The sequence below is a fragment of the Mauremys mutica genome, chromosome 5 (assembly GCF_020497125.1).
Source record: "Mauremys mutica isolate MM-2020 ecotype Southern chromosome 5, ASM2049712v1, whole genome shotgun sequence".
Taxonomy (NCBI): Eukaryota; Metazoa; Chordata; order Testudines; family Geoemydidae; genus Mauremys; species Mauremys mutica.
In genome coordinates this window covers 34,535,356-34,562,814 of record NC_059076.1, presented here as the reverse complement: position 1 = coordinate 34,562,814, position 27,459 = coordinate 34,535,356, and the positions used below count along the sequence as shown (strand labels likewise).

The following is a 27,459-nucleotide window of genomic DNA, read 5'->3' as shown; positions in this document are numbered from 1 at the left end:
TACTTGTTGTCTATTCTTTACCTGTCCTCTACGTTGATATTCTGGTGGCCAGGGATGGGTCACCTGCTGTTGCAGCAGAGTAGTTGTTCTTCTGCTTTTGTCTTACCCACCTTGAGGTCAGGCCACTGGCTGAATGTGGTTAAAGCCTGGGAGGGAGCCTAGACGATAACTCAACTAGTTTAGCACATAGTGAATTAAAAGGTGCCTAGTTTAGAAGTGTTAGCTAGCACAATCTTTAAATTCTTGTCAGGAGAAAGCCCAGATGGAGGAAGGGAAGAGGCTGACTATAAACTGAACGGACAATCATCCTTACACTTCACTTTATATTTGCAATGGAAGGCAACTGGAGGCCAGACTTTTAGTGGTATTTAGGCATCTAAAGGTGCAGATAGGTACCCAGGTACTACTGAAAGTCCCACTGGGTGCCTAACTCCCATGGGCACCGGATTAATGAAATGAGTTTTAAAAAACTGACTTATACCAGTGTAACATTCTCATGCAGACAACACTTACATCTTGAGGATCTTTACTTTCTTAATCAGCTGCATGGGGATATATGCCATGTTAAAATAAGACTGCCACAGATAGAGTATGAAGATCTTCTATTGCTTCTAAAAAAGCTTCTCATTTAGAAGTGTTTAAAAACTGTTCTAGAAAGGTGCTTAAGCCCATTTTAGATTCCAGTATAGACAATACCTAACTAGTTTATAATCTATACAATAAAGCCATGTTATATCATGGGTAGGCTTTGCCTGTATATAACTGTCAATTTTCAGGCAACCCTTGGCTGGGCGGGCGGGGGGGGGAAGTGAGGTAGACAGGAGTAAGCACCAGAACACTACTTTCCTCATTAACTAAGTGGGCATTTAAAAGAGTAAATGGTTAAATTAAAAACAAAGCGCACAAGGTCTTTGTGGTTACAAATAACTTTAATTTTTGAAATAACCAAGGACCACTGAACAGATAATGAGCTGGCTTGATGTTACCAGAAGAGTTCATACAGAAAATACCAATATAACATAATGGTTGAAGGTATAAAACTAGATAAGACTGACTAGAAATAGCAGTACCTCTTAGTTTTCAGTCATCATACGCAATTAATGAAAAGTCATTTACAGCAAGTATAAAACAGCAAGACTTAGTACATGAAAATTATAAAGCCATATTGTCTTTGTTAAAGTAAATACAACTCATTTTTAAAAGCCCTCAATTATTTCCATAAAGCCTACTTGTGCATGCATTAAAATTGTGGCACTTGAAAGCCCTGATCCAACTTTAATACTTACACTGTGCAATGCAAGGTCCATGTTACTGCTAGAGGCAGAAAAACAAGTCCAAAGTGCTTAAGTTGAGGTGAGTGAGGGGAACCATCTGAGTTCCTCTAGATTCTCCTCCCACCCAAACCCATGTGGGAAGCTGGAGTAAGAATACCGTCTGATCCTTGTGTTAGTTTGTTTTGTGTCTCACACTCTATTCTGTGGAACTCCCCTTTTAGTAATGTAACAAATGTTATATGTTTGAGGTCCCAATCCTGCCAGGTGCAGAGCACCCTCAAAGTTTGTTGACTATCTTCCATGGGAGTTGACAGCATTCAGCACTTCAAAGGATCAGACCCGATTGAGTACGAGGCTAGTAGAGCAATAAAAAATGTCTAAAACCATAAGAATTCAAATTGGGGTCACCCCTGGAAATCTCATTTTCATGCTAGCCTGAGGTTAAAGTAATTGATTTTTAAAATCTTCCTGCATTTGTTGTGCATGGAAAGATGCCTTTTGTTTTAAATAGATTCTCTTTACAGTAATTTTTAATGAGTAGATTGCCACTTACCCATGACAAAAAGTTTAATAAATTATAGTCACTTGCTATGCAAAAAAATATGATCCAAACTCTTTTCATCTCTAAATATTAAGCGAGAATCTTGTATACATGTTGTGTTCATATAATTGGACACACCCACCCCAATCCTTAGGGAGTATAAACTTGGCAGAGCTCTATTCTCTTCACTACAGCAATACCAATTTACATCAGCTGAGGACCTGGTCCATAGGCCCTAAATCTTTTCCGAGTGTGAATTGTCTCTCAAGCTTTTTGTTGTAAACTGAGCCATTAAAACATGGAAAGTAATTAACATCTCAATATTGCATACTGAAATTTCAAATACATTAAAAGGTGTAATGCATCACAAACAAGGATTTAATAGGATTGGTGCTGTGGTTCCATGGTTATTAAGCACAATGGGCCAAATTCAGACCTTATGTAAGCGGGAGCACTCCATGAATTTCTATGGAGTTGCATTCACTTATACCAAGCCTAAATATGATGACCCAAGAGGATTAAAAATCAGAACTTTATTTAGCACACCCTTATCTGGTTAAGTTAAAGGCCTGACCCTGCAGTCCTTATGTAGGAGAAAATGTAGTTTAAACTACCAATAAAGCTACATGGACCCTAAATAATCAATATGATACTTGCACACATCCACTCATCCTTTTCTTGTTTTTTGTTTTTTTAAATACACTGATCTAAAGAAAACTTCTCTTTTCATGTTCTGATCCTTTTACAAGGCACTGCACGGTTATCAGTGTATAAGCCATTATTTTGTCTGCAGGCAGTTCCGTTGATATGGTTGATGCTTTCACTAATACAGTCTGACTGGGAATTCCCTTCATTAGTAATCTGAAACACACAAAGTTTCAATGAATAAGCATATGTTTGTATCAATCTCTAATCATATACTTTGGCTTTAGGGTTAGGAAACTGTCTGCCTGATTCTACTCTTTCAGTGAAGCTATTCCATTCAGATCAATGGAATTATTCCACTTTTACACAGGTGTACGTGAGAGAAGGCATAGATTCCATTTATGGTATTTCTAGAGTAGCTATTAATATAGGATCTCTGCCTTAATAGTCATCCTACTGGGATATTCAATTATTATGCTCTCCAGCCCTTCGGTTCCTGAAAACACATACAGCATATGCTGTTTAGGGAACCTTGCAGGGCCATCTGTAATAGGCATATTTTTAGTGCCCAAGGCTAACATTACATTCTATGGGGTCCAATCATGTAGGCTATTCATACTCAAAAGTATAAGATGGAAGTGAAATCCTTGGAACTTTTTGAAAATAATATTTAAGGAATAAAGTCTGTTAGTCAGCTCTTCATATTTGTTCAGTAACAGGAACCTTACAGATTTTCTGTCTTCTCTTATCATAGATCAGATTCTGATCTCAGGTACATCAGTCTAGATCACTTACGCTTCTGCTATACCTTCACTAAAATCATTTGTACGTGTTTCCCCAACACCTATTTTTTTTAAGACACCAAAAAGAAAACATACTTTTCTTTTATGTTGTGAAGTTGAAGATTTTCCATTTCCTGTCCTGGCTCCAGTTGCTTCTTCCAAAGCTAAAACAAGCAAAGTATTCAACAATCATGTATTCATTGCCAAGCATTGTCACTGTTATGATAATTGCACTCATAAAAAGGCGTAATGTCTATTACCTTGAGCTACTAGCCACATGCTCATTGCACAGAAAGATAATAAGCTTAACTGAAGAGCTAATTAACCCTTTCTAACACACCTCGTTGGAGAGTGATGAATTTATCATGATTTGTAGCCTGAGGATGGTTGGCATTTAGAGCAGAGGTGAAATTTGCAAGCTTAGCACTTCTGTACAGATCTGCCTTTGGGTCAGCACATAAATAAAGGGCCTAATTTTGACTTAATTTACACCAGTGTAACTCCAGGATGGTGGAACACGCCAGGACATCCGTAACAAAATCAATAAAGCCAGGAACACCTTCAGGAGCTTAAATACAGTCCGGAAATCATCAAAATACAACACCAAAACCAACGTCAAGATTTATCAGAACTGCGTACTTTTAACACTACTTTATAGTGCAGAATGCTGGGGAATGAGAAAGTATGACATGTCCAAACTGTCTTCATTCCATACAATCTGCCTCAGAAAAATCCTCCATATATTTTGGCCCAGAACAATCTCAAACCAAGACCTATTGACAGCCAAGAGGATCTGAGCACCATCGTTACAGGAGGCGCTGGAGATGGATTGGTCATGTGCTTTGGATGGAAACTGATTCCATCACCAGAGAATCAATAAGATGGACACCTGAAGGCAAGCGAAAATGAGGCCGTCCGAAAACAACCATGGTGAAGAGCTTTGGAAGCTGAGCTGAAAAACCTGGGGCACAGCTGGAGAACCACTGAAAAACTTGCCAGAAACAGACAGGAGTGGAGGAGCTTCGTCACTGCCCTAAATGCCAGAGGCGTAATAGAACATGATGATGATGTTGAACTCCACTGAGCCAGATCCTCAGTTGTGGCCAAGAAGTACTCGATATGGATAAGGAGTAGAGAATATAAAAATGCCTTTATGCTCCCACATTTTTGGGGTCATTTGGCACTGGGCCAATTGCCTGGCACAGGACAGAGGAGTCTGCAGGATTGCAGGGATGTAAAGGCGAGCAGCATTTGACCCATCATGTTGAAAGTTGTGCAATGAAAAAGTGATGAGTCCAATATAGATTAGAATATAGAGGTCACTTTGACAAGTTTAGCCATTTACTGATCTATCCAACACCTGTGCAAACTCTTTAAAGTCAGCGGGCCAAATGCTGTGGTGACTTACATCTTCTGTAATCCCATTAACTTCAAAACCCTTGAGGGCAGGAACTCTGCTGCCTACCATGTTAGGGGTACACCAGAAACAGACAGACAGTAACAAATAATGGCAGAAGCAAGTGCAGGATTTGGCCTGACAGATTTGCATAGATGTAAATAAAGGGCCTGATGCATAGTTTATAATAAACTGCATTAAGAAAGTGTGTTAGGATAGAGTCAGGGGAAAAGCTCCCTCCAGGAGAGGGAAATAAAGTTCTAAAAGCCAGCTTTCCTGTGAATCTTTGCTTCAATTTTCTGCACATAATGGTCTAGATTTCAGTGGTTTTAGGGGGTGTTTCCTGCATGTCATTTGGAAACGAACAAGGAGGAACATTCTGTAATGCATGGGTACCTGTGAGGAGTTCATCAATCTGGTCCACTACAAGCTTTGCATCTGCCATAGTGAAGCACATCGGTGGTTTAAATTTCAGAATGTTTCTATGGGGTCCATCAGCACTCAAGAGGATCCGCTGTTCTTTCAGTCTTTGTAGAAAACAAATGATGCACATGTAAAAAGGCAGCTAAGTGCACAATGTAACTCGTACATGTCAGAATTCAGAGAGGTGCATCAGACAAAACACCAATCATGTACATGTATGTAGATGTAATTCCCTCACCTTCAGCATTGTTACATCTACTTATACTAGGGGTTGGGCCACTATCTGAGTTTTCTAATGAAAAAATCAAATGTTTTATTAATTTCCAGTTAAAGTTGTGTGTGTACATCTGCTGGAGAAAAATCAAGGTTTTCAACCTCCTTAAGAAAAGGCTGGTAAAGGGTTAGATTGAGATTGCCCCAATGTACTTTGTGCATGGACACAGAAGATAAATATTTACTTGTAGATGATATGCTGGGCTTCAGCTGTGGCAGGTGTTCGCTTTTGTTGATCCTTCACCAGATCTACTCCAACAAACAAACCAATACCCCTAAAACATAAAGGGAGGAAGAAGGATAAGATTCACTGTCCAACAGTAAAGCCCCTCTCTTGCACAGATAGTAACACTGCTCCAACCATTCCAGCAAGTGAGCCAAATATATAAAGATACTACACTTCCAGGTGCTAAGTTCTTCAGTGCTATTTGTAAAGATATAGCTGGCTTAATAAAGTTGCTTTGTCAGTTAAAGAGAAAAGCATCTCGTTATCTCCTGTAAGTCCAAACTACCTGTAACTTGATTTTTTTGTCTTTTATACCAATAGCTTGGATTGGGATTTTAACCCATGACGTGAATAAAAACAAAAACCAGGAAATTGGAGGGGATCCATTTTTTTGGATAATTTACAAATAAAAATGAGACATAATCATTATTTTCAATTTCCTCATTTTTGTCCTATATTCTTCACCTATTGGGCTACCAGAATAACCACTTCTTTGTTCCACCTTCTGCCTGGGAACTTCTTAATTGTACGCTGAGGTACCTACCTGACATCTCCTATTAAAGGATGTTTTTCTTGTTGTTTGTTCAGCAGCTCTGTTAGATAATTCCCTACTCGTATGGCATTTCCTTGGAGATCTTCTTTTTCAATTACATCGAGCACAGCCAGGCCAATAGCACAGGACACTGGATTGCCTCCAAACTGAAGGCAAAGACAAATGGGAAAACAAAGTGGTTGAAATTCTGTTCTGCCTCCATCCTTGGGGGCTTCATTAACATTTCCCATGTCAGTAAGCTGTGAGCAAAGCTTAAAGAAAGGGACTTTAGGCAAGATTGTGCATAGTCCCTGCTTGGTTGCTCAGGAAGAAAATGAGATACAGGATCCTCCCTCCCTTGCTCCTCTCCTCCCAACCATGCAATGCAGAGGGGTGCACCCAACATGTCCCTTCCCAGTTGTTCCTCAGCCTCAGGTTGCAGTAACATAGGACCACAGGAATTGCCATGCTGTATCAGCCTGGAGGTCCAGTATCAACCCTGAAGTCCAGTATCCTGTTATAGACAATGGCCAGTATTGGATGCTTCAGAGGCAAGAAACCCTGCAGTAGACAGATGTGGGGTAATCTGTCCCATTTCTCCTCCCCCAATACACCTGTAAAGGTCTCATCCTAACTCTTAATAGTTAAAGAGTTGTTTAAGCCCCAAAACATGAGGTTTTATCTCCCTTCCAATACTCATTTTTGGTATTAACTATTATAACTGGATATTCTTGTGATCCATAGAATATCAGGGTTGGAAGGGACCTCAGGAGGTCATCTAGTGCAACCCCCTGCTCAAAGCAGGATGAATCCCCTGACAGATTTTTGCCTCAGATCCCTAAATGGCCTCCTCAAGGATTGAACTCTCAACCCTGGGTTTAGCAGGCCAATGCTCAAACCACTGAGCTATCCCTCCCCCATATAACTAGCTAATCCTGCCCCACTTGTTTTGTAGATTCAGAAGCTTGAACAAGTACTGGCCTGCATCACCCCATTTTCTTGGTCCAGCAACTGTGTGTGTGAGAGAGGGATGATGCTGTTGAGGCAGTTGACCAGCCTCCCATATGGAAAAGGTAAGATCCATGTTCAGTGTCCCCTCCATATGTGAGCTCAGAGGGACAAAGTGAGCCATTATCTTCTACTGGGTAGGGTGCAACATTACAATCATTCATTCTTTTAAAGAAGTTGATGATATGAATCAACCCTGATGGTATTTTTTTCAAAGCTCTTAGTGAATAGCATTTACGGCATTCCAGTCAGACAGTTCCACAGCCACATCTCAGAATCTCTGCAATCTAAATCTTAAAAGGACTCAGACTAAGTAATGGAACTTGGTTGCAGTTAGTGACAAGACTCAATCACAATGGAAAAGATGGCAGACATCGGATTGAACAGGCAAGACGAAATTAAAGTAGTGGCTTTGCAATATCTGCACAGCTCCAGTGTTTCCTGGAGAGGGAGAGTGTTTAGCTACCCCTGAGAGGTAAAGAAAACAAGGGCCCCATGGAATTTGGGTACTCAATGGGAGCTGCTGGGTGCTGAGCACTTTTGAAAACCTGACCACTTCCTTTTAGGAGTCTACATGGGAGCAGAGCTCTTTTGAAAATCTGGCTCCAAAGGTGGATACTGAGTTTTTTGAAATGTAGGCCTCCAGCTCTATCAACCCATCATCTGCAAGCACAGAATACAGACTAAAGTTGCTGTAGGAGAAAAAAGGAAGACTTTCATCTGGAAAGTTACCGTGTTGAAATACTCCAATCCAGAGGCACCGAAAGCTTCAGCAATCTCTCTTGTTGTAACCACACAAGACATTGGATGGCCATTGCCAATTGGCTTTCCCATGGTGACAATGTCAGGTACGAAGTCTTTGCCTTGCAACTGGAAACCCCAAAAATGTTTCCCAACTCGACCAAAACCAACCTGGACTTCATCAGCTATGAATATGCCACCTGCCTTATGCACATATCTGAAAACAAAAGGAACAGTCCAAATGCCACACCACATAATAGGATTCTAGTGTCCAGGCCTAATTTTAGCACAAAGGAGGGTGTGTTACAGAAGTTTACAATGTGACTCAGTCCCTGTCCCCGATGAGCATACAATTAATTTAGAAGATTTCAGACAAAACCCCACAACTGCATGTTATGGTTGATGTTTAAATTACTCCATTTCAAGCCGCTTGTTTGCTTTTTAATGATACACATATGGATTGTATTTTTTAAAGTGATTGATAACTAAAAATTCCATTGGACATGAGTTACGTAATGGTATTTAAAAGGTGGAACAAAAAGGAAGGACAAAACCCCCCTAAGGGATAAGCCTTTAGCCTCAACTATTACTCTGCATAACTTTATAATGGATATAAATTGGCAGTCGGGAAGTTTAGGCTTGAAATTAGACGAAGGTTTCTAACCATCAGGGGAGTGAAATTCTGGAACAGCCTACCGAGGGAAACAGTGGGGGCGAAGGACCTCTCTGGCTTTAAGATTAAGCTTGATAAGTTTATGGAGGGAATGGTTTGATAGGATAACGTGATTTAGTCAATAGATCAATAACATGCCACCACTGGTAATTAGTACCGAGGGTCAATGCTGGGATATTGAAAGTCTTTTTCCTGACTGTCTGGCTGGAGAGTCTTGCCCGCATGCTCGGGGTTCAGCTGATCGCCATATTTGGGGTCGGGAAGGAATTTTCCTCCAGGGTAGATTGGCAGTGGCCTTGGAGGTTTTTCACCTTCCTCCGCAGCATGGGGCAGGGGTCGCTTGCTGAAGGATTATCTGCTACTTGAAGTCTTTAAATCAGGATTTGGGGACTTCAACAGCTGAGTCAAGGGAAAGAATTATTTCAGGAGTGGGTGGGTCAGCTCTTGTGGCCTGCATCTTGCGGGAGGTCAGACTAGATGATCATAATGGTCCCTTCTGATCTTAAGTTCTATGATTCTCAGCTATGCCCATTCCAAATATTGTACATACTCTGCCACTTTCTGGAAGTAGCCTGCAGGTGGAATTATTTGGCCTCCGCAACTCTGCATGGATTCAGCAATAAAGGCCGCAATCTACATAAAAGAAGATGAAGTAAGAGCAATGTTCCTCTATCTAGCCTTTGCAAATAAGCTAACGCTTACAGAAAAATGGTAAATATCTGGATGACTTTAATAACATGCCGGGATGGACAGCTGTGGTCTGTTGTCAATGGCTATAGCATAAGATTTCCATTAGGGGTGCCCAAATTTGCAATGCCAAGGGTCACGCTGGCAGCCTGCCAGAAATCAAAGGGCCACATCCAGGACCAAAGCCACCAGCCACTGATGGCCCACTGGCCTCAGTGGGAGTTGGATCAGGCTCATGAGGTCCATATAAGTTTACATAGAAATTTCAATTAAAAAAAAACATACTGGTACTCGTGATTGCCCTGATAGATGAATAGAAATTGCTTAGTGTCAGGGAACACCAGCAGTAGAAACCTGTGGTGGCCAGGGACAGGGCAGACAGAGTTTGCATTTTTAGAACACCCTGGCTATGCTTTAGGCACCCCTGCCTCAGGCAAATGACTAAACAAGCAATACATTAGGGCAAGGAACTTCACAAAAGAGAATCTCTATAGGTGAAGTAATTCCAGTTGCTAGGAATGGGAAAAAAAAGTAGTTATTTCAAATCAGAACGGGCAACAGCAGCAGATCAGATACACTGGAACATCAAGTTTTACATTCCTTGTCAACATCAAGTCTGTGCAGCACAGAAGTGTTACCCCAAATCTCCCAGGAGCGTCACCACAAGTCTGCTATGTAACAGATTGCCTCCCACACCGCTTGTGCAACCCTCCCTGAGCATCAACAGGCGCACACGAGCTGGCCAGCAGTGCAGTCTTCCTGGAAACAAGGTCGAGCGGTAACGTGTAAAGAAGCGTACACTATATTCGAAGAGGCACACTACTGCCAAACAGTACGAGGGTCCCCATAGCATGTGAGACTTTAGCCTTTATCACAACTTGTCCTGTCACAGGTCTACGGCACCAAAACCTAAGAAGATATGCAAAAGGAGGGAAAAAAGGAAGACAAGAAAAGAAAAAAAAACTGTCCGTTAGTCAAAAAAAGAAAAAAAAATTGATGAAGAAACTAAAAGACAGGTGATGTAAACCTTTGGACTAAAAAGGGACTGTTTGATCCAACATCCATTGCGGGCTTTCTATTGGCTTTAGCAGGCTTTAGATCAGTCCCTAGCAGTCTTCAAAAAAAATTAGAATTGCCCCAGGAAGCACTGGGTAACAGACATTCTAAATCAAATTTCATAGAAGTTAAGGGTGGTGGCGATCACCACCTTGTACATGGATTCCAAGCTATGAGGCGTGAAAGTGCAATAAATTTATCTCCATGTGCTTGAATGCAATGGTGAATTTAGAAATATGATTTTCCTCATTTATCAGTTCTCCAGGCAGTGGTTTTCTACAGATCCTGTCTAGGACTTTCACCATAACCTCTAAATAGGACTCGAAAGCTTGACCGTGTTTCAAAGGTTCACAAAATAGTGAATTAAACTACCGGTACTTTGGATTTATTTGCTCCTTTGAGTCTATTCTCCTCTTGATCATTGCATATAACTTTCATGGATGTTAATGAGAGTTATGAAAGTGCATCAAGAGGAAAATGGAAGCCTTAGAATATAAAACCCATAACAAAAGAATGAAGGCAGAAAAGGAGAAGAAATTGCACGGTATAGATGCTGATCTTTTGTCCCCTTTTCCCCCCTATTCTGTTGCCAACAGATGTAGTTTCATTACTAAACATGAATGGGTTATAATGTGTCTACAGCTCATGCTACAAACCTTGCACCCATTCTTCTCAGCTTCTTCAATAATCTTTTTCACATCATCTGCATAAGCACTTGCTGGATCTGGATGATCTTCCCTGTATTTTCCTCTGTAGATATCTGGAGAAGGAGCCTGAAAGCAGCAGAGTTTATTTCAAATGCATGCCTCCTTGAAATATTCATTTTCTATTGGACAGTTCCCAGTGTTTTTCATTAGGGATGTAACTATATTGGAAAAAATACCACCTTCTCTCATACATATCACAAAGTTTGGATATTCTGAATTTCTGCCTTGAACTTTATGTACACTATTAGGAGTTGATGATTGTACCATGTATTACAGGAAAGATACTTTCCTCTAGATGTGAAATAGGTATTTGCCTAATGTCATCTTTTCCAGGGCTTAGTGCTGATCTGTTTATAGGAAATACAGAGATAAGTAAATGTATCTACTCCCCTTGTTTAAGTTTAACTCATTCTGGGAATAACCATGTAGTCATTATTCAGAGCGATGTCAACGTACTTTCCTCAGCAGCAGCCTTAGCTCCTTAGTGCTAGCAACCTTACAGGCCTCCATTCTTCAAAGAGCCTTCCACCACATACATCCATTCAACCCGTAGCCACTGCCAGTGCCTGGTCTATAGTGCTAACTGACTTCAGTTCTTACAGACTGCAAGAATGGTTGATGCCCCTTCCTTCCATGGAAAACCTATGCTTCAGTTGTACCGCTTGGCTTCCTAGTTTGTGAGAGAAGGTGGGCCTTCCCCAGGCTTGCCAACCCCAACAAACGGTGTGGGGAGGGTTCCAATAGCTGGGGAAGGGTCATTGAAAGGTAGAAACCAGCCTGGGGAATGTCATTGGCATGGAGAGCTGTAGCACCAGTTCTAGAGTGGGAGATAGCTGGATGGAGGCCTACATATTACTTTGGGCTGGAGATTTGCAGTGGGGGGCTCACTCTAGCTTTAACCAGATGAGCGCTAATTACACAACAGCTGTTTACTGATTTTCTTACCCATAAATTAATATATCATTACATTGCATCACAATTCATGATAATAGCATGAGGCAATTCAGCATCAAAGCTAATAATAAGCCACTTGTTACAAATCCAGCAGCAAACATTTCTGCTGAATTTATTCCTTTGATATAAAATGACAGGAATGTATAGTCTGACAGGTTAGGAATAATTTTGTCTGGGGAAATAATGCCAGCACACAGGCAGATTTTGAAATGACTAGAGGAAAGGGAAAAAACACCTACAAAGGACAGTAATTTATATGCAATTGAAAAAATACTCACCACATGCACAAACTCTTTTTTGCCCTCCTTCCCCAGCTGATTAAATTTATATGGACTAATGTCAATCAGAGAAGAAACATGACCATGGTAAGCACTGCAATGGGAGTTAAATGCAAAATCACTATCATTAAGGTTTAGAAAAGCTAAAATTCACAACTGCGCGCACACAACCCAGAATAGAAAAAAGTACCCAGAAACCCGAGGGTGGTGGTTGTGAGGGCTGCTCAAGTTAATTTGACCACGCCTGAACCTAATGAAGGCAGTGGGAGTTTTATTATTCACTTCAGTGAAGCAGGATTGGAACCAATAAGCCAAATTCATCCCTGCCACTGCAAGGACAGACACAGTTGGTGTCTTCCTAAGTCTACCTGTAACAGTGGCCCATAGGATTTTGAAAGGATGCAGAATCGCTGGGAGCCCCAGTACACTTTGGCCACAACTCCTCCCATCTCCAGCCTTCCATGTCCCACCTCTGCTCCAGCCATCACCTGCCAGCTGCCACATGCATCCACAATTGTAGCACAGGCAGGGCACAGCTGCCACTGCACTTAGGTGTTGGGATCCTCTCCACTGAGGTATTCCACAAGGGCCCTTAAACCTGGGATTTAGTAAATGTAGTCTGACTGTGACAGTGTGTGTCTAGGATTAAAAAAAAAAAACTCCCCTGGGCCCACCACAAACCCACATATATAGAACTGTAAGTTTTCTAGTCCTGTAGTTGTGACACAGGCAAAACATCCACTGAGTGTAGTTCTCTGGATGTTTTGCCTGTGTAAATGTGAGAGATCTGGCCTAGTTTAGGACATCTATCATGGTAGTTCAGCTTTCAGGCCCACCAAACTTTAGTGTCCCTTCACATCTCAGTTTACTTGTTGTCAAATTGTGTCTCAAAACCTAGTTAGCATCACTTTAAATGGAACCTTCTGTATTTAATTATAATGTTTGTATGAAGGCAACAATGCTGATCTTTCACTGAAATATACCATACAATTGTATAGAGTCCACCTCTAAAGATACTGCGTGACTAGCTGCATTCATATATGCTATGGAGTAAACTTACTGGTCAAGGGTGATCACATCTTGGTGTCCACGATACTGCCGAGCCAGTCGTAAGGCGAGATCATTGGCTTCAGATCTACCAAATAATAAACACATTAGGGGACTATACACAGTACAGAATGGTTTATTGCAACACCAGAGCTAGATGGTTAGCAAGCACTTATCGGTCATTTTAATTTAAAACAGAAAAAGGGTATGGAACTGATGAATACAAACAATCAACACAGCAGGCTTTGTTATACAGATTAGAATGCTATGATTCAGAGCATAAATACCACATAAGAGGGAAAACAGCTCTTTGTATCTGTATCAAACAAAGCGATGCTTTATTCCCCCAGCCCTGTTTGCTTGTGGGCACTTTACCTCCCCTTTGTACAGATAACACCACTCCATACAGCAGCCAGCAGCTGGGAGAACAGTGCAACTTCCCAGCAGCTTCCCAGCCTCCACATGGACCAGATCCCACTACACGCCTTGTAGCAGCAGTCCCAGATGAAGACCCAAGTTTACTTTGAAAGTCAGGGCTCTCACTCAGTACCAAACCACACTACTCTCTAACCATCAACCTACGGTACATCAGACTATCTTGTAGAAAGATTTAGATAGGCTTTGGTCAGTAAGATCCCAAACAAAATATATCATATTTATTGCAATATTGCCCCCTTTAAAATGTAGTACAACCCACATACCCCAATGATCCATTTGCTGGAACAAGAAGAAGCAACAAGACTTGTCATGGGGAATACAAGTCACTTTGGGGCTATGTTATAGCAATGCCTGAATAAGGATTTTAGGTAGTACTGATATGTGCAAACTCCTTGGCTATGCTAAATAAAAAGATCCACTCCCTTTAGGGATATTGGGTTATAAATCTATTTTGACTGAAGAATAGCAGCATTTAGCATTTTGTATTAGAATGAGGACTGTTGATTAAAACAGACCCACATAATACCTCTACAGAGATCAACCAAAGAGAATTGAGTAAATTTCTCTTAAATTTTATTTTGGGGTTTTCTTCTTTCTCTTGATCCCTCTTGTTTCTAAATACACAGATCTATTTTCAGAAAATACATGGTATCAGCTCTTTCTGCTGTAGTCTCCTCTAGTTGTTATAGAAAAGGATCATCACTGCTTCAAAAGTTTCCATATTATGGGTTAAATCTGGTCCTAATGAAGTCAATGGGAAAATTGCCATCAATTCCAATCACAGCTGGATTTTCCCTGCTAAAGACCAATCATACCAATCATCAGAGTTCAGGACCTGTCCACAAAGCCATTGATTTCTCCAGGGGTCTATGCTAGGGATGAATTTGGTGCTGCATATACTTGTTTGGGGATCTGGGCTTATAATGCATTTGAACATATCATTTCTTTCAGTGAAGTCAAGAACATTGACTAAAAAGGTTGTTAAGCATTTTAGTTTAGTTTAACCAAATTATCTATTTTCCTATTATTTACATCCTGTTTGTTTTCTTTTCGCATAAGCTTGGCATAGAAAATGAAAACAGACTAGTCCATGTCACTTTGCTGAGGGTCAGTTTCACTTTCTGGTTTTCATGCACTAAGACTATAAAGCAAGGTGAGGGTAGCAAACACTGCACAGGATGTTTTTGAATCCGACCAAAACAAAAAACAATTTTTCCTGGAGTTATTTAGAAATAAATTTCCATGGAAACATTTGTGTTACTTTTGTTAAACCCTGTTTTTTCACAGTTTAAAAACTGGGCCTAAATTGACCTGACAATGTCCTTGTTAAACAGCAACAAAATAGTGTCAATGAAAAATCCTTCAGACATACCCAGAGTTAACAAAATAGCAAATGGAGAGTTTCTCTGGTAGGGTAGCTGTGAGGCGCTTAGCATACTGGACAAGGTTGTCATGTAGGAATCGGGAATTGGTGTTGAGCAGTTCCATCTGTTTCACTGCAGCCTTTGTCACATCTGGATGGCAGTGGCCAACTAAACGAGAAATTATTAATAATTACTGATACGTGATCAGCTACTGAATCACACAACGAAAGTCAGGGAGCTCTCTTGAATTTGGCACCGTCAGCTTGCCTTGAAAAAAGGATCTTCTGATTTCTAGTGGGAATGACGTAAACTTAGTCAATGGAGTTTTTGTACTTACCATGTGCGACATTGTTGATGCAATCCAGGTATTTTTCTCCGTTCTCATCATACATATACTGCCCCTGAGCACGCACTATCTTGATAGGGTCTTTAGCAAAGAAAACTTTGCATGAAGGTCTAAAAAGTATAAAATAACATTATTTCAGCTTGCTCAATTGTTGCCCTGCCTCGGAATCTTGAGAGTTGATGATCTCAGGGCTTAGGAAAACAAAAACTAAATCCCACATACTCCTGCAGTCACAGCACAGGCAAAGCTGCCACTGACTTCAAAGGCACCTTCACCTTCATATGGACAGCTGCTGAAGTCCAGGGAATACGCTATTTTATATCAGTGAAGTGACAAAGCTTGAAATACTAAAATCACAAAAGCCGTTCAGTAAATTATAGGTAAATGAGGCCATCTCTTCTCTGAAGTGACTGTGAAGCAACATGATTTTTTTGGATATTATGTTGTAGTTTAACTGATGGTCAAGTGAGGCCTGAACCAAGTCATTAAAATGAATGGAAAGGCTTCCATTGATTTCAATGGGAACAGGCGCAGGTCCTTAATGAGGTTATTTTCAACCCCCTGTTTTTGTATCTATGGGCTTGAACATGGGAACATTGAGAAAAATCAATCCAAATTAACTAAAGGAATGATTTAAAAGTACAGTAAACTCCTGTGTGGAGACACACGCTCAGAATTGCGGTGGTGAAACTTAATTAAGGCCACTTGGATTCTGAATAAAAGTGTCCACACAGGAGTTTAATACGATTTAACTCATCCAATTTAAAACATAGTTCAGATTAAGATTCCTGAGTGTCCCTGTGTACAAAAGTCCTGTGTATGGTTTCCAATGGAACGTGTACCGTATTGCATCCTTGCATGTCTGGCTATGTTTGTCTGACACAGTCCTATTAATTTACACATATTCTGAAAGTTTATATAAAATTAACTCTCTGGAAATAGGATTAATTTTTAAGAACTTTTAAAAAATATATGGCCAAAAATTGATTGTACAGTGGAAGATTATGCTGAATTTGATGTATGATATTTATAGAGTCCATATATTAGAACAAAATGCCAACACATGACGGGCTTAATTTTCAGAGGTGCTCAGCACTTCTGAAAAATCAGGCTTAGGGTACTGAGATTTTCTGGGCAAAATTTTCAAAAGTGGCTAAACCTTGCTTTCAGAAGCATTAAAATCCCACTGACTTTTTAATGAGACAGGCTCTGAAAGTCACTTTGGCACTTCTGAAAACTTTCCCCTCTTTTCTTTTCTGAGCATACAACACTGACACATATTCCTACTATACAGTTATATTCTGAAATATTAGTGAACAGGGAGAAAGCATTTAGAAACCTTTCATAGTACTTATTTAACCTAAGAGGGATGTGATTGTTTCCAAATAACAAAACTGCTTTACTGAAAGCATCCTTATTGTCCATGTTGTCTGGTGACCTGATGCAATACAATTAATTGAATACATGGACCTGAACTGTTACTCATAAAATGTCATTTGTAGTGTTTGAAATAATTTAGTGTCTGAATTTCTGCTTGATCAAGCAGTTACCTAGAGGCATCTTTCAGAGCTATTTCCCCTTTATTTACTCTTGCAAATCTACTGCCATAAGACAATTCAAAAGTGATATGGAGGTAAATGACTGAACATTATCAAATATCATTTCTTTAGTACAGTTTTTCAGTTAGTAGTTGTAACTTCTTTCCATGAGGTTTCCATTACTATTTGCCTTACAGAGCCGGATCCTGCAATGTGTACTCAAGCAAGACTCCTAGATCACAAGATTTGGTCCTTAGAGATGACTGGCTCTACATGATATGATGGCATTGATTTTTTTTAAGCATATTAAAACAATTGATGGCATTATATGCCTCTGTACACCCAGGAGTCTAAACAAGTGAGTATTTTAGTAGTAGCATAATATTAGAAAGTCAGTGAGCATCTTTGTACTTTCATATCTAACAGTGATGAATTAGCTTTTCACTTGGCATGACCTAGTGAAATATTAATCAAGACCTCATGATCTGGAGGAAACCATATTATTTAACTTGTAGTAAATGATAAATAGGTATCAGATACACACCGTGACAAGGGTAGAGTTCATAATTTCTTTCAATCCTGACTCAGGTCACAAGAAAGAAAATAGCGTTTGATGGTCTCGTCCTACTTCCCATTATATCACAATTGCACAGCCTTGACTCAGACGAGGCTTAAGAGTGGCACAACAGGTAGCACTACAGAGTTTGTGTGGAAAATCTGCACCATAACTGTCTGTGCTAGGTTACTCTCAAGACAAACCCTTTAGGCCCCCATTTTATGAGTGCTAAATTTGCCCATGAATTAACCAAACAATAGCATTTTAAAAATGTACTTTGGGCATTCTATTCTGTTTCATCGTTTTATGGTGCTCACTTTTGTGCAATCTGCCATCAAGTACGGTATATTTAATAAGTAACTTTTTGAGACTGCATTTGTCAGGAAGAGGCAAAGTCTTAAATATCGGAATTACAAACTAAAAAACCGACCTTCCTCTTGCTTGCTTTGTATTTCTTTCATCAGTTATCTACAATGAGAAGGTACTACCTATGTATGATGACTTAAATTTGATATAAGTAAACTCAACATTATTTTGCAACACAAATAGAATGTACAAACAAAGATGATTTACTACTTTAAGCACCAACTATGACATGCCAAAATTCCCTGAAGCCACAGGTTACCAATAGGATGACTCAGCCCTTCATATGTCTGAGGTAGGTGAACTAAATTCTATGAAATTTCCACTATGGATAAGAGACCTTTAAAACCAAGATCACAAGCTAGGGTCTGCTCTGTTTCGGTGATAAACCAATTAACTTCAGTGCAGCTACTGTGAATTTTCCTGGGTGCAACAGAGGGCAGGATTTGCTTTGGCTGCTCCGGCTTGAAGCTTTATGTAAGAGCAGGTGTTTACCAAATTTTCCCCTCCACATATCTACTCAATGTACTATCTGCTGGTTGCTGCCCTCCCCGCTGGTAGCTCTGTATAACTGCTGGATTATGTAATTTTATGTAATGTTCTTTGTGAAGGTGCTATAGAATTGTAAATGATTATTATAATGGCTCCATGAATCACAAGGCATTTTTATTTTATTCATCAAAATCATGTTGTGGAAGCACTTTGTTCTCTGGGGGAAAGTAGCATTACCATGTGCTCTTAACAATATTAATAACTCTCAATTCTTCTGGTCATTTGTATAGGTCCATTAGCTGATGTCCATTCCATTTATTATACAGGGCTCATGGATTGCAGCTAGAATGGAGTCTATTTAAAAGCGACCTACAATAAACTATGTCAAAAAACAACCTTAAAGGCGAAACGCTCCCTATTATCCTGGCTGCAAAAATCGTTTAATTCTGTATTCCAGCTTTCCTGGCAGAATCAGCACTGAAACTCGGGAGTAAAATGTTTAAAACGTAGCAGCCTCCGATCCCAGCATGTGCTAAGCTAGTGCCGCGGGAGGGAGGAAGCCAAACCCCCTTGTTCTAGGTAACAGCGATAGAGGCTGGTTTATGTAACCGAGCGCAGGGTGCTGACTGTCACACGCTGATCCATCCCCCCTGCCCCAGGCTGAGCCGCCTCCCGTGCGCCTCGGGGTGAGCTGAGGGCAGAAGCACCGGGTGCGCCGCTCGCTGGTGCAGGGGATGGAGCCCGGCAAGCGGAGGGGCCAGGCGGGGGGGGCTGCAGGCCGGGTGGGCGAAGAGCGGGCCCGTGCCCAGCTCTGTCCGCAGGGCTCGCCAGGAGCAAAGCCGGCAGCTCCCCCTGCCCCGCGGGCCCTGCTCACCCGATGTGCTTCCTCCGCAGCTCCAGGGTCTCCGCCTTGCAGTACAGCTCGCTCATGCTGGCGCTGCTCTCCCGCCGCCGCCGCGGGCTGCCCTTGTCCCAGGAGGCTGGTGGTGGGGTGGGGAGCCGGTTAGTCTCATCTTCCTTTTATCCCGTCTGCTGCTCTGCCTCCTGCCAAACCCCTCCTCCTGCTCTCCAGTCTGCCCAGGGGAGAGCCGCCCTCCACACGCCCCTCTGGCCGTGCCACTCTGCCCCAGCTCTCCTGGCAGGGCGGCTGGGGATGGGGGGAGGGCACAGCACCCCCTGGCTTGGCCTGGTTTCCATCACAAACAGCTTTGTTCAATGGTTTTCAGCACCCCCCCAACTCTAAACTTTGGTCCAACTGCCACTGCCTCCCCCTCTGTGCCACTACTACTCTTCTCTTCTCCTTCCACCCCCATGGAGGACGTTCCTCAAGGGGTGGGGGTGTCAAAAATTCCCTTTCTTATTCACTGCCTTATTCACTCTTCACTGCAGTTGTCTGCTTTCCATGTAACAGGCACATACAAATATTGTCTAATGTTAAGCCCTACTACCTCTACTGCTTTTCTATTTCATCCTGTGGATGATTTACTTCTATGACTTATTTACCTACCTCACTGGGGTACCGTAGGGATTACTTACCTCATGCTTATAGAAAGTAAACAATAATTAATCTCATAGAGCAGCAAAGAGTCTTGTGGCACCTTATAGACTAACAGACGTTTGGGAGCATGAGCTTTCGTGGGTGAATACCCACTTCGGATGCATGACACATGCATCCGACGAAGTGGGTATTCACCCACGAAAGCTCATGCTCCCAAACGTCTGTTAGTCTATAAGGTGCCACAAGACTCTTTGCTGCTTTTACAGATCCAGACTAACATGGCTACCCCTCTGATACGTAATCTCATAGAGAGATTATGTTAATTTGGCATGCTAGGTTGCAGTTCTTTCCCTCCTGAGCTTTCCAAGCATTGTCCTGAAGGACAGAGTATTTTAGTTTTCTGGCCAAATTTCCTAATATTACACAGGGTTTAGCCAAAAATGATTGATAAATAGTTTGGCTTCTGTCTGACTGAGAGGATAGGTCATTCTGCCGAACTGCTTATAAAATTGCTGCCGAAACCCACAGTAGCCTAGTAGGATATATTTGAGCTGTATTTTTCAATGTACTGATCGAGGCTTCATAAAAAATGTAAACAGCATAATCTTGCAAACATCTGAACTGCATTTTTACAAAAGGGTTTTACTTTTACAAGAGACACTGTACAAAATTACTTTGTGGGGACCCTTTAAAATATACACAGTACATGTGTACACAGCACACCACCTACACATCATAAATACTTCAGTGAGCTATGAACACCGTTGCCTTTATTTTGATACCCAGTGTACACCTTTTTGAAAATTCTGCTTATCAAATTACTTTTGTTATGTATATCATCTTAGCTATAGACTCAATTGATGGGAAACCCAGGGCAGTTAATTTAACCAAGCCTGGAACCATAATTCAAGGGCCATAATATTTCTTCTACATACTTCCCAGAATCCATCAATTATTACAAATGTCAAAGTTCTAGCTGTAAGGCCAGGCAAATATGTAAGGACCATCTTTGTTGTTCTGTGTTTGTACTGTGCCTAAGCACAATGGGGCCCTGATCCTTGACTGGTGTCCCCTTTGTGCTTCTGCAATCCAAATAAATCATCATCATCTAGGAATCAGATTGCAGCCATCAACTAATATTTTTGAATTCTTAAAGTGTTTTACAAATGTCAATGAATTTACCTTTACCCCTTACAACATCTCTGGGAGGCAAAGATCAGGGTTTGAACTAGGTCAAATCATATCAGTTCTATGAGCAAATATTAATTTCTTTTCTTTGTTAGGGTGCTAGCTTTTACTCCAGAATCTAAATTTTAATTTAAAACAGTATGGCTATGTCTACACTTAAAACTTGACAGTTTCACAGCTGCAGAGTTGCAACTGTGCTGCTGTAGCACTTCAGTATAGACACTACAGCAAAGAGAGGGGTTTCTCCTGTCACTGTAGTAAAACCACCTCTCTGAGAGCTGGTAGCTAGGTCGACAGAAGAATTCCTCTATCAACCTAACACTGTCTACATGGGAACTCAGGTCAGCTTAACTACGTTTCTCAGGGGTGTGGATTTTTCACACGTCTGAGTGACATAGCTGGGTCAATCTAGTTTGCTAGTGTAGATCAGACCTTAGTCTCACTCTCTAGCTGTTATAGTTATGAGAAAAAACTTTCAAAACCTGAGGTGTAACTGATGCAGTGATGTCTGCCAAAGGGCTTGTCCACACTGGGGACTTACATTGGCGTAGCTACGTCTCTCGGCGTGTGAAAAATCCAACCTCCTGAGAGATGTGGCTATCCCAGGTGTAAACAGCTCTAGGTCAACAGAAGAATTCTTCCGTTGACGTAGCTACCACCTCTCAGGGAGGTGATTACCTATCCTGAGGGGACAGCCCCTCCTGTCGACAGGTGGTGTGTACGCTGAAGTGATACAGCAGTGCAGCTGCAGCTGTGTGGCTGTAGTGGCTTAAGTGTAGACGCTTAAGCAGGATGTGACAGAGTAAGCAGGATGTGACAGACAAAACTCAGGACATGCACATTTTATACTGACCTAGTTACAATCCCTTTATTAAACTAATATATCTAGAGACAGCCCAGACGTTGTTTCCCTGCTTTATCATGAAAATTAGTATGCAAAGGAATTTGAAAGGACGATATAAGGGCATTTAAGGACAAGCCACTTTCCTTTCCTGTCTGCGTCTGCCCTCTGTTGGTAGGAAATGCATATGAATTTCTGTCTATTAGACTTGTGGAATGAGTTTCACAAAATACCGATGGTGAGAGAGGGAAGATTATCACTAGAAATCCCATTTCGTAAGGGAACAATAAGCTCCAGCAGCAAAGGACAGGTATGAACTAGAAATAGATTGTTAGAGAACAGCTTGAAAGAGGCCTTTACGTGGCCATGCAGGGGCAGAAAGGCAATCAAGAAGCCTCCCAAGACCTGCTGGCTCATAGTCTTTGCATTCCTTCTTCCAGATCAATGCACTAGAGAGAGTAATCTGCTCCTAATGGATGGAACAAATTATGCATATCTCCCTCACATTAGCACAGAGCAGCCCCAGAAAGATTGTGGTTCAGGCAGGCACAATCTCTCCAGTGCTCTTGCTGGGATGGTGGGCTCTGCATTCCTCCAGCATCTCAACTGGGATGTGGTATAAATACCATAAACTAGCCCCTAGTGATTCAGTGGATTGAGAAGAGTTTTTAAAAACAAACCATATATGCTCCATTTTGGCACACCTTTTTCATCAATATCTTTTTTTTTCTTTATTCATTTTTCAAGGAATATGCAAAAAACAAATGATCACAATCTGAGGAGAAAGACATTTGAATAAATACTACCATTGTTACTGACATCAGGAGGGCAAGCGAATGCAAACATACAAGTCCATTCCATACCAAAAGTCAGAGCCCAGCTAAGGGAAAGCAAGATTCAGCATCAAAGTAAGGATGAGCTCTCACCACAATGCATCGCATAACTGTGACCCTGTAGCAGCTTCTGAGCTCCACAAGATATGAAAACAGTAACTAGCCAAGCAGAGTTCACCAGACCTAAGGAAATCATTGGTTAGGGTTTGTCTACACATGGAATTATTCCAGACCAAATTAGCTCTTCCCAGCCACATTTGAATTCTTATTCTGAAATAAAAATTAATCCAGAATAGTTCATCTGGAATAATTAATCTCATGCTTTATTTTATTCCAGAATAGCTCTCCTGTGTAGACAAGCCCTTATAAAATATATTAGGTAAATAATGGACCATATATATCCTAAATGGCTTAAAGCCTCATGTGAAGCCACCAGTTTCAAACAGGCCTTACCCAACCTATAGCAATATAAATAAGTAAGGCCTGGCACTAAAAGGGTTAAGTGGAGATGGAGAACTCAGTTAAGGCATCTGAGGGGTGGCCCAGGCACAAATGTAGAAGCAGCCCAGCTGGAGGAGGAGCTGGGTGGTAAGGAAGCCCAGCTGAGAAGGGAGTACTAGGAGAAAGAACTCTGTAGCCTGGCTGCTAGAGAATGGTGGAAAGGCCTCTAGAGAGTGAGGTAGATATACAGTAAGCCCAGAGAGAGGCTGTGGAAAAGGACCTGAAGAAAGGCCAAGGTAAGAAGAAATCCAGAGAGGCAGTCTGAGGTAGCAGACGTTAGGTGCTCATCACAGGGTCCTTGTACTGGAACCCAGAAGAGAAGGAGGGACTGAGCTCCCCTACTAGCTGCTGGGAAACACCCTTACATGGTGGGGAAAAAGACTACTGAGTTTAGAACTGGGCATCCAGGGAGAAAGACCAGGGAAGTCTTGTTCTGCACAAGAGTGGGAGGACAACCCTGCAGAGCTTCAGAAGGGGTGAAGAGTCTGCAGAGAATCCAGCCTAAGAAGGAGTGAAGAGGTATGTTAATTTGAATTTAATGCACTGTCCTCCTTCTTTACCCTGGAAAGGGTGGAACTAAAGGTCACCTGGCTGGGGGGTGGAATCACGAAAAGAGGCAGACCACTGCCAGGGCCAGAGTGGCTCTTTTCAGAGAGTGTGGGAGGAAAGTGCTGTTATAAAAATAAATCTCACTATGAGGGGTGTGCCAGGAGTGAATCAACTCTTTCACACCTAGAAAAGGTTCAGATTTACTTAGGGCCTTTTCTATATGGGAAATTTATGGTTTATGGTTTAATTTAAATCAGTTTTTAAATCAATTTAGTCAAAGCAGTGCAAACCCTTGTGTGGACACTCTTTTTCCAGTTTAAGAGGCTTATTTAGGGTTTTCTTAAACCTGCTCCCAATTGACTTCTCCTATACTGTATAAAGCCTGTCTTAACTGGAAATAAGTGTCCACAAAGAGGTTTGCAGTGGTTTAAAAACTGATTTAAATTAAACTGGTGCAATTTCTTCATGAAAACAAGCCCTAGGGTTGGTGTGTGACCTTAAGTATGGTCCATGCTTTTACAAGCTTGCAGGCCCACTCTCAATCAGATAATTTGGGCTCATTTGAGATGTCAATTGTACCCCTCCAGCAAGGCTGGTTGTGTGTGGAGGGTTCACATCCCAAACCTGTAGAGAGGCAGGATTGCACCTGTACATTCCCTAGGGCATTATGTTGGAGGTGGGGGAGAGCAGTTTTAGTTTCTATAAGGGGTTGTTTAAGATCCCTGTCAGCATAGGCTTCTGAGGAAACGTGCTTGATGAGCTCACCCCAGGAGGTACTGACCATATCCCTGCTCTGACCAGTGCTGCCCCCTTTTCAGGCTCTGCACTTTTCAGGCAACACTTCATCCAATGGCAAGGACATTGGATGAGACTTGTTTAATACAACTTCTCCCCAGGAGACTTGCTGCCTTTCTTGTTTGTAAATCACATAGGAGGTGTCGGTGCAGATACACATTCAAGAAAAGCTAAATTCATGGTGCCAGAGCCTGACAACATCTAGTGAATTAGAGAAAGATCCTCGACGATCAAAAGCAGAACCATTTAGTAGAGCTGATAGTGCCCCCATCAAACAGCATGCGCCTGTTTAGGTATCTTTGCATTTACTAGAACTGGACAACAGCAATAGATGGGCAAAAAGCAGAAGGCTCCAGAGAAGGGTAAAGGAACACACAACAGTTTTATGGGAGGGCTGCACAGCAATGGAGAGATGGACATTTGCAAAGGAAGAGATGAAACATTATCATTATTTGTGGGGAACGTGTGCTACCAGGTTCTGACCAACATTAACAAAATGTTGTTTGGTCTTGCAGTGTAGTGGAGCTGAACAATTTTGACCACGTTCCCGAACTGTGCTACACCGCTGCCGAAGACCATGAGCTAAATCGTCAGCCCTTTAAGCAATGGTAAAAATCTCACCTTTGAGGCCCGGCAAGACCAAACAATAGCTTATTTGTGTTGAAGCACCACTGTTTATTATTTGTTTATGATAGCATCTAGTATGTGGTAGGAGTCTTTCAGTCAGACCTTTGCAATGTTTGCTCAATGTTCCCCATTTGGGTTGATACAGGTGTGTTTCACAGATTGAGGAGGACTCCACTGATCAGTTCTTCACTTGATTTGCTTGGGACCAGGTTGAGTGGGTAGAGTGATGAATAGATAGTTTGGACCCTGCAAGAGCCATCCATAGTCTTGATTCTTGGCTTGTAGCTCAAGAATCCCAGCTTGAAAATCACTCCTCTAAACTCTCATTTAACAACCAAGAACTGTGGCCTGATCTAAAAGCCTGAAAGGACGGTTTCTTTCAAACCATGAATTCTCATGAGACTAGTCACTCTGCTACCACTGCCTCCTCCAAAAACTTTGCCCAACAGCTGATTTGGAAACAACGGCTAAAATGTTCAAATTTTAAATAACAAGTGACGTCAGGCACTCATTTATTTTTTTTAAAAGAGCCTGAAATTGCAATATCATATCTGTAATCAAAAACTCTGGCTCCTTTAAAATACCAAAGAGGGTAAAATACATGAGTTAGGATCAATGCACTGCTAGTAGAAGGTATCACATCTAAACTCTGATGTAGTGAATTACCTTTTATAGTCGTTGTTAAAACTATTGATGTTTCTCTGGCTAAAGGAAAGGAAAATGACTAGGATGTTAACCTGTGAAAACATCTGAATATTTTGTAACTGTTTATGGCAGATGCACAATATTGTTACTCTGTTTAGACCTGAGTGGTTAGCCAAAATTGTGAGTCCTGTAGGTTGTTTCAATGAGGAGGGGAAACTGATGATGGAGCTGAGTTCTTTGATGCAATCCCATTTGTTTTTAAAGGATTACAAAGTCCTGCTCAACATGGGGGAAATCAAGCAACAGGGGAGTTTTTTTGCTCACAGTTCCAAGCCTCTTTTAGCCAGCACTCAGTCTAAATAGCTCTCAAGGCCTTTTCTCAGGGCCGTGCTCTCAGTACTTACTCAGCTGTCTCCTTAGCTTTCTGCTCCTCTTCTGTGACGATGGTTCTTGCTGCTTCATTCTCACTGACACACCGCTGTGATCCAATCAATATCCTGCCCTTGAGTTTATCGAATCACAGTGGAACCCCTCCTTGGGCTGCTACCTACTCCAGCTTTGCATGTGGCTTTGTTTTCAGTAGATGCCCTAATTTTCAACTATCTATGCCATGATGGAGCTCAACTGCTTTTTACATTTATACCGAATGAAAGGTGGCTATTTCACCCACCTGTTTCATAGACATCTTACCCACCCTATAACAGTATAAAGAAATAGGACTTGACCTGAAGTTCAAATAGGGCTCTGGAATCAGGCCCATAGTGAAGTAGACATATATGTTCCCAAAACAAGTGAAAGGAAAGTGCAGAAAGCAGGCAACTTAATAACACATGTCCTAGAACACTGCTTGAGGAAAGGAATCAAACAAACAGGTTTAAATATTGAAAAATTAAGAACAATTTTATAATAAAGGAAAAGCATGATATCTGCTAAATGAAAGCTCACGTGACAGCCCCTGCACGTGGCCTGCACACTAACATGTTGCACAAGGTTGTCTTTTCTGGCTCTTGCAGCCTCTTTGTTTTTTTAAAAATTATGTATCTTGTTAAGTCAGGAAGTACTCAGGAGTGATTGCATGCCACCTATGGCTAGAGATAATTATCATGTCCTTCAGAGTGGCCTACAGTTGCCTGGGAATAGGGTGACCGGATGTGCCGATTTTATAGGGACAGTCTGGATTTTTTGGTCTTTTTCTTATATAGGATCCTATTACCCCCCACCCTCTGTCCCGATTTTTCACACTTGCTGTCTGGTCACTCTACCTGAGAATTTTCATGAAGGGATCTTTTTTAAGCTTATCTAACCAGTTCATTATTTAGTCTACATTTACAAGGGTTTTTTTGTGTGCTTCTGCTATGCCAGTATAGTTGAAGTTTGGTCAATCTTGTCTGGTTATTCAGACTTGTGCAGTGGCTCCCATTTGATGCTCCAGTGGGAAACTGCAGCTCTCATGTCTCATGGTGAACCTGCTCAGTTACAGAATTCTATATTTTTAACCCTCATAAAAAAGCCACTTAGTTTTTGTGGCTTTGTAACATAGCAAGCCAGTCCTTGCTCATCACTGTCTTCTGACACCCTTGTAAACATCACTTGCATAAGTGATGTTCTACAGCAATTAATTCCACAGATTCCTGCTTATGTA

General features: G+C 41.4%; 1 protein-coding gene across 1 annotated transcript; it reads right to left on the bottom strand.

Annotated features, from left to right (window-relative positions):
- Positions 1-910: 910 nt before the first annotated feature.
- Positions 911-19,371, bottom strand: ETNPPL (ethanolamine-phosphate phospho-lyase). The gene is made up of 13 exons (XM_045018993.1): positions 19,215-19,371; positions 15,383-15,501; positions 15,054-15,213; positions 13,257-13,331; positions 12,197-12,290; positions 10,914-11,030; positions 9,065-9,147; positions 7,833-8,058; positions 6,105-6,259; positions 5,520-5,609; positions 5,035-5,165; positions 3,339-3,406; positions 911-2,676 (listed from the first exon to the last, which is right to left on the bottom strand). The coding sequence occupies exons 1-13, from the start codon at positions 19,268-19,270 to the stop codon at positions 2,542-2,544; spliced, it is 1,509 nt and encodes a 502-aa protein (XP_044874928.1). The 5' UTR covers positions 19,271-19,371; the 3' UTR covers positions 911-2,541.
- Between the last annotated feature and the right edge of the window lie 8,088 nt (positions 19,372-27,459).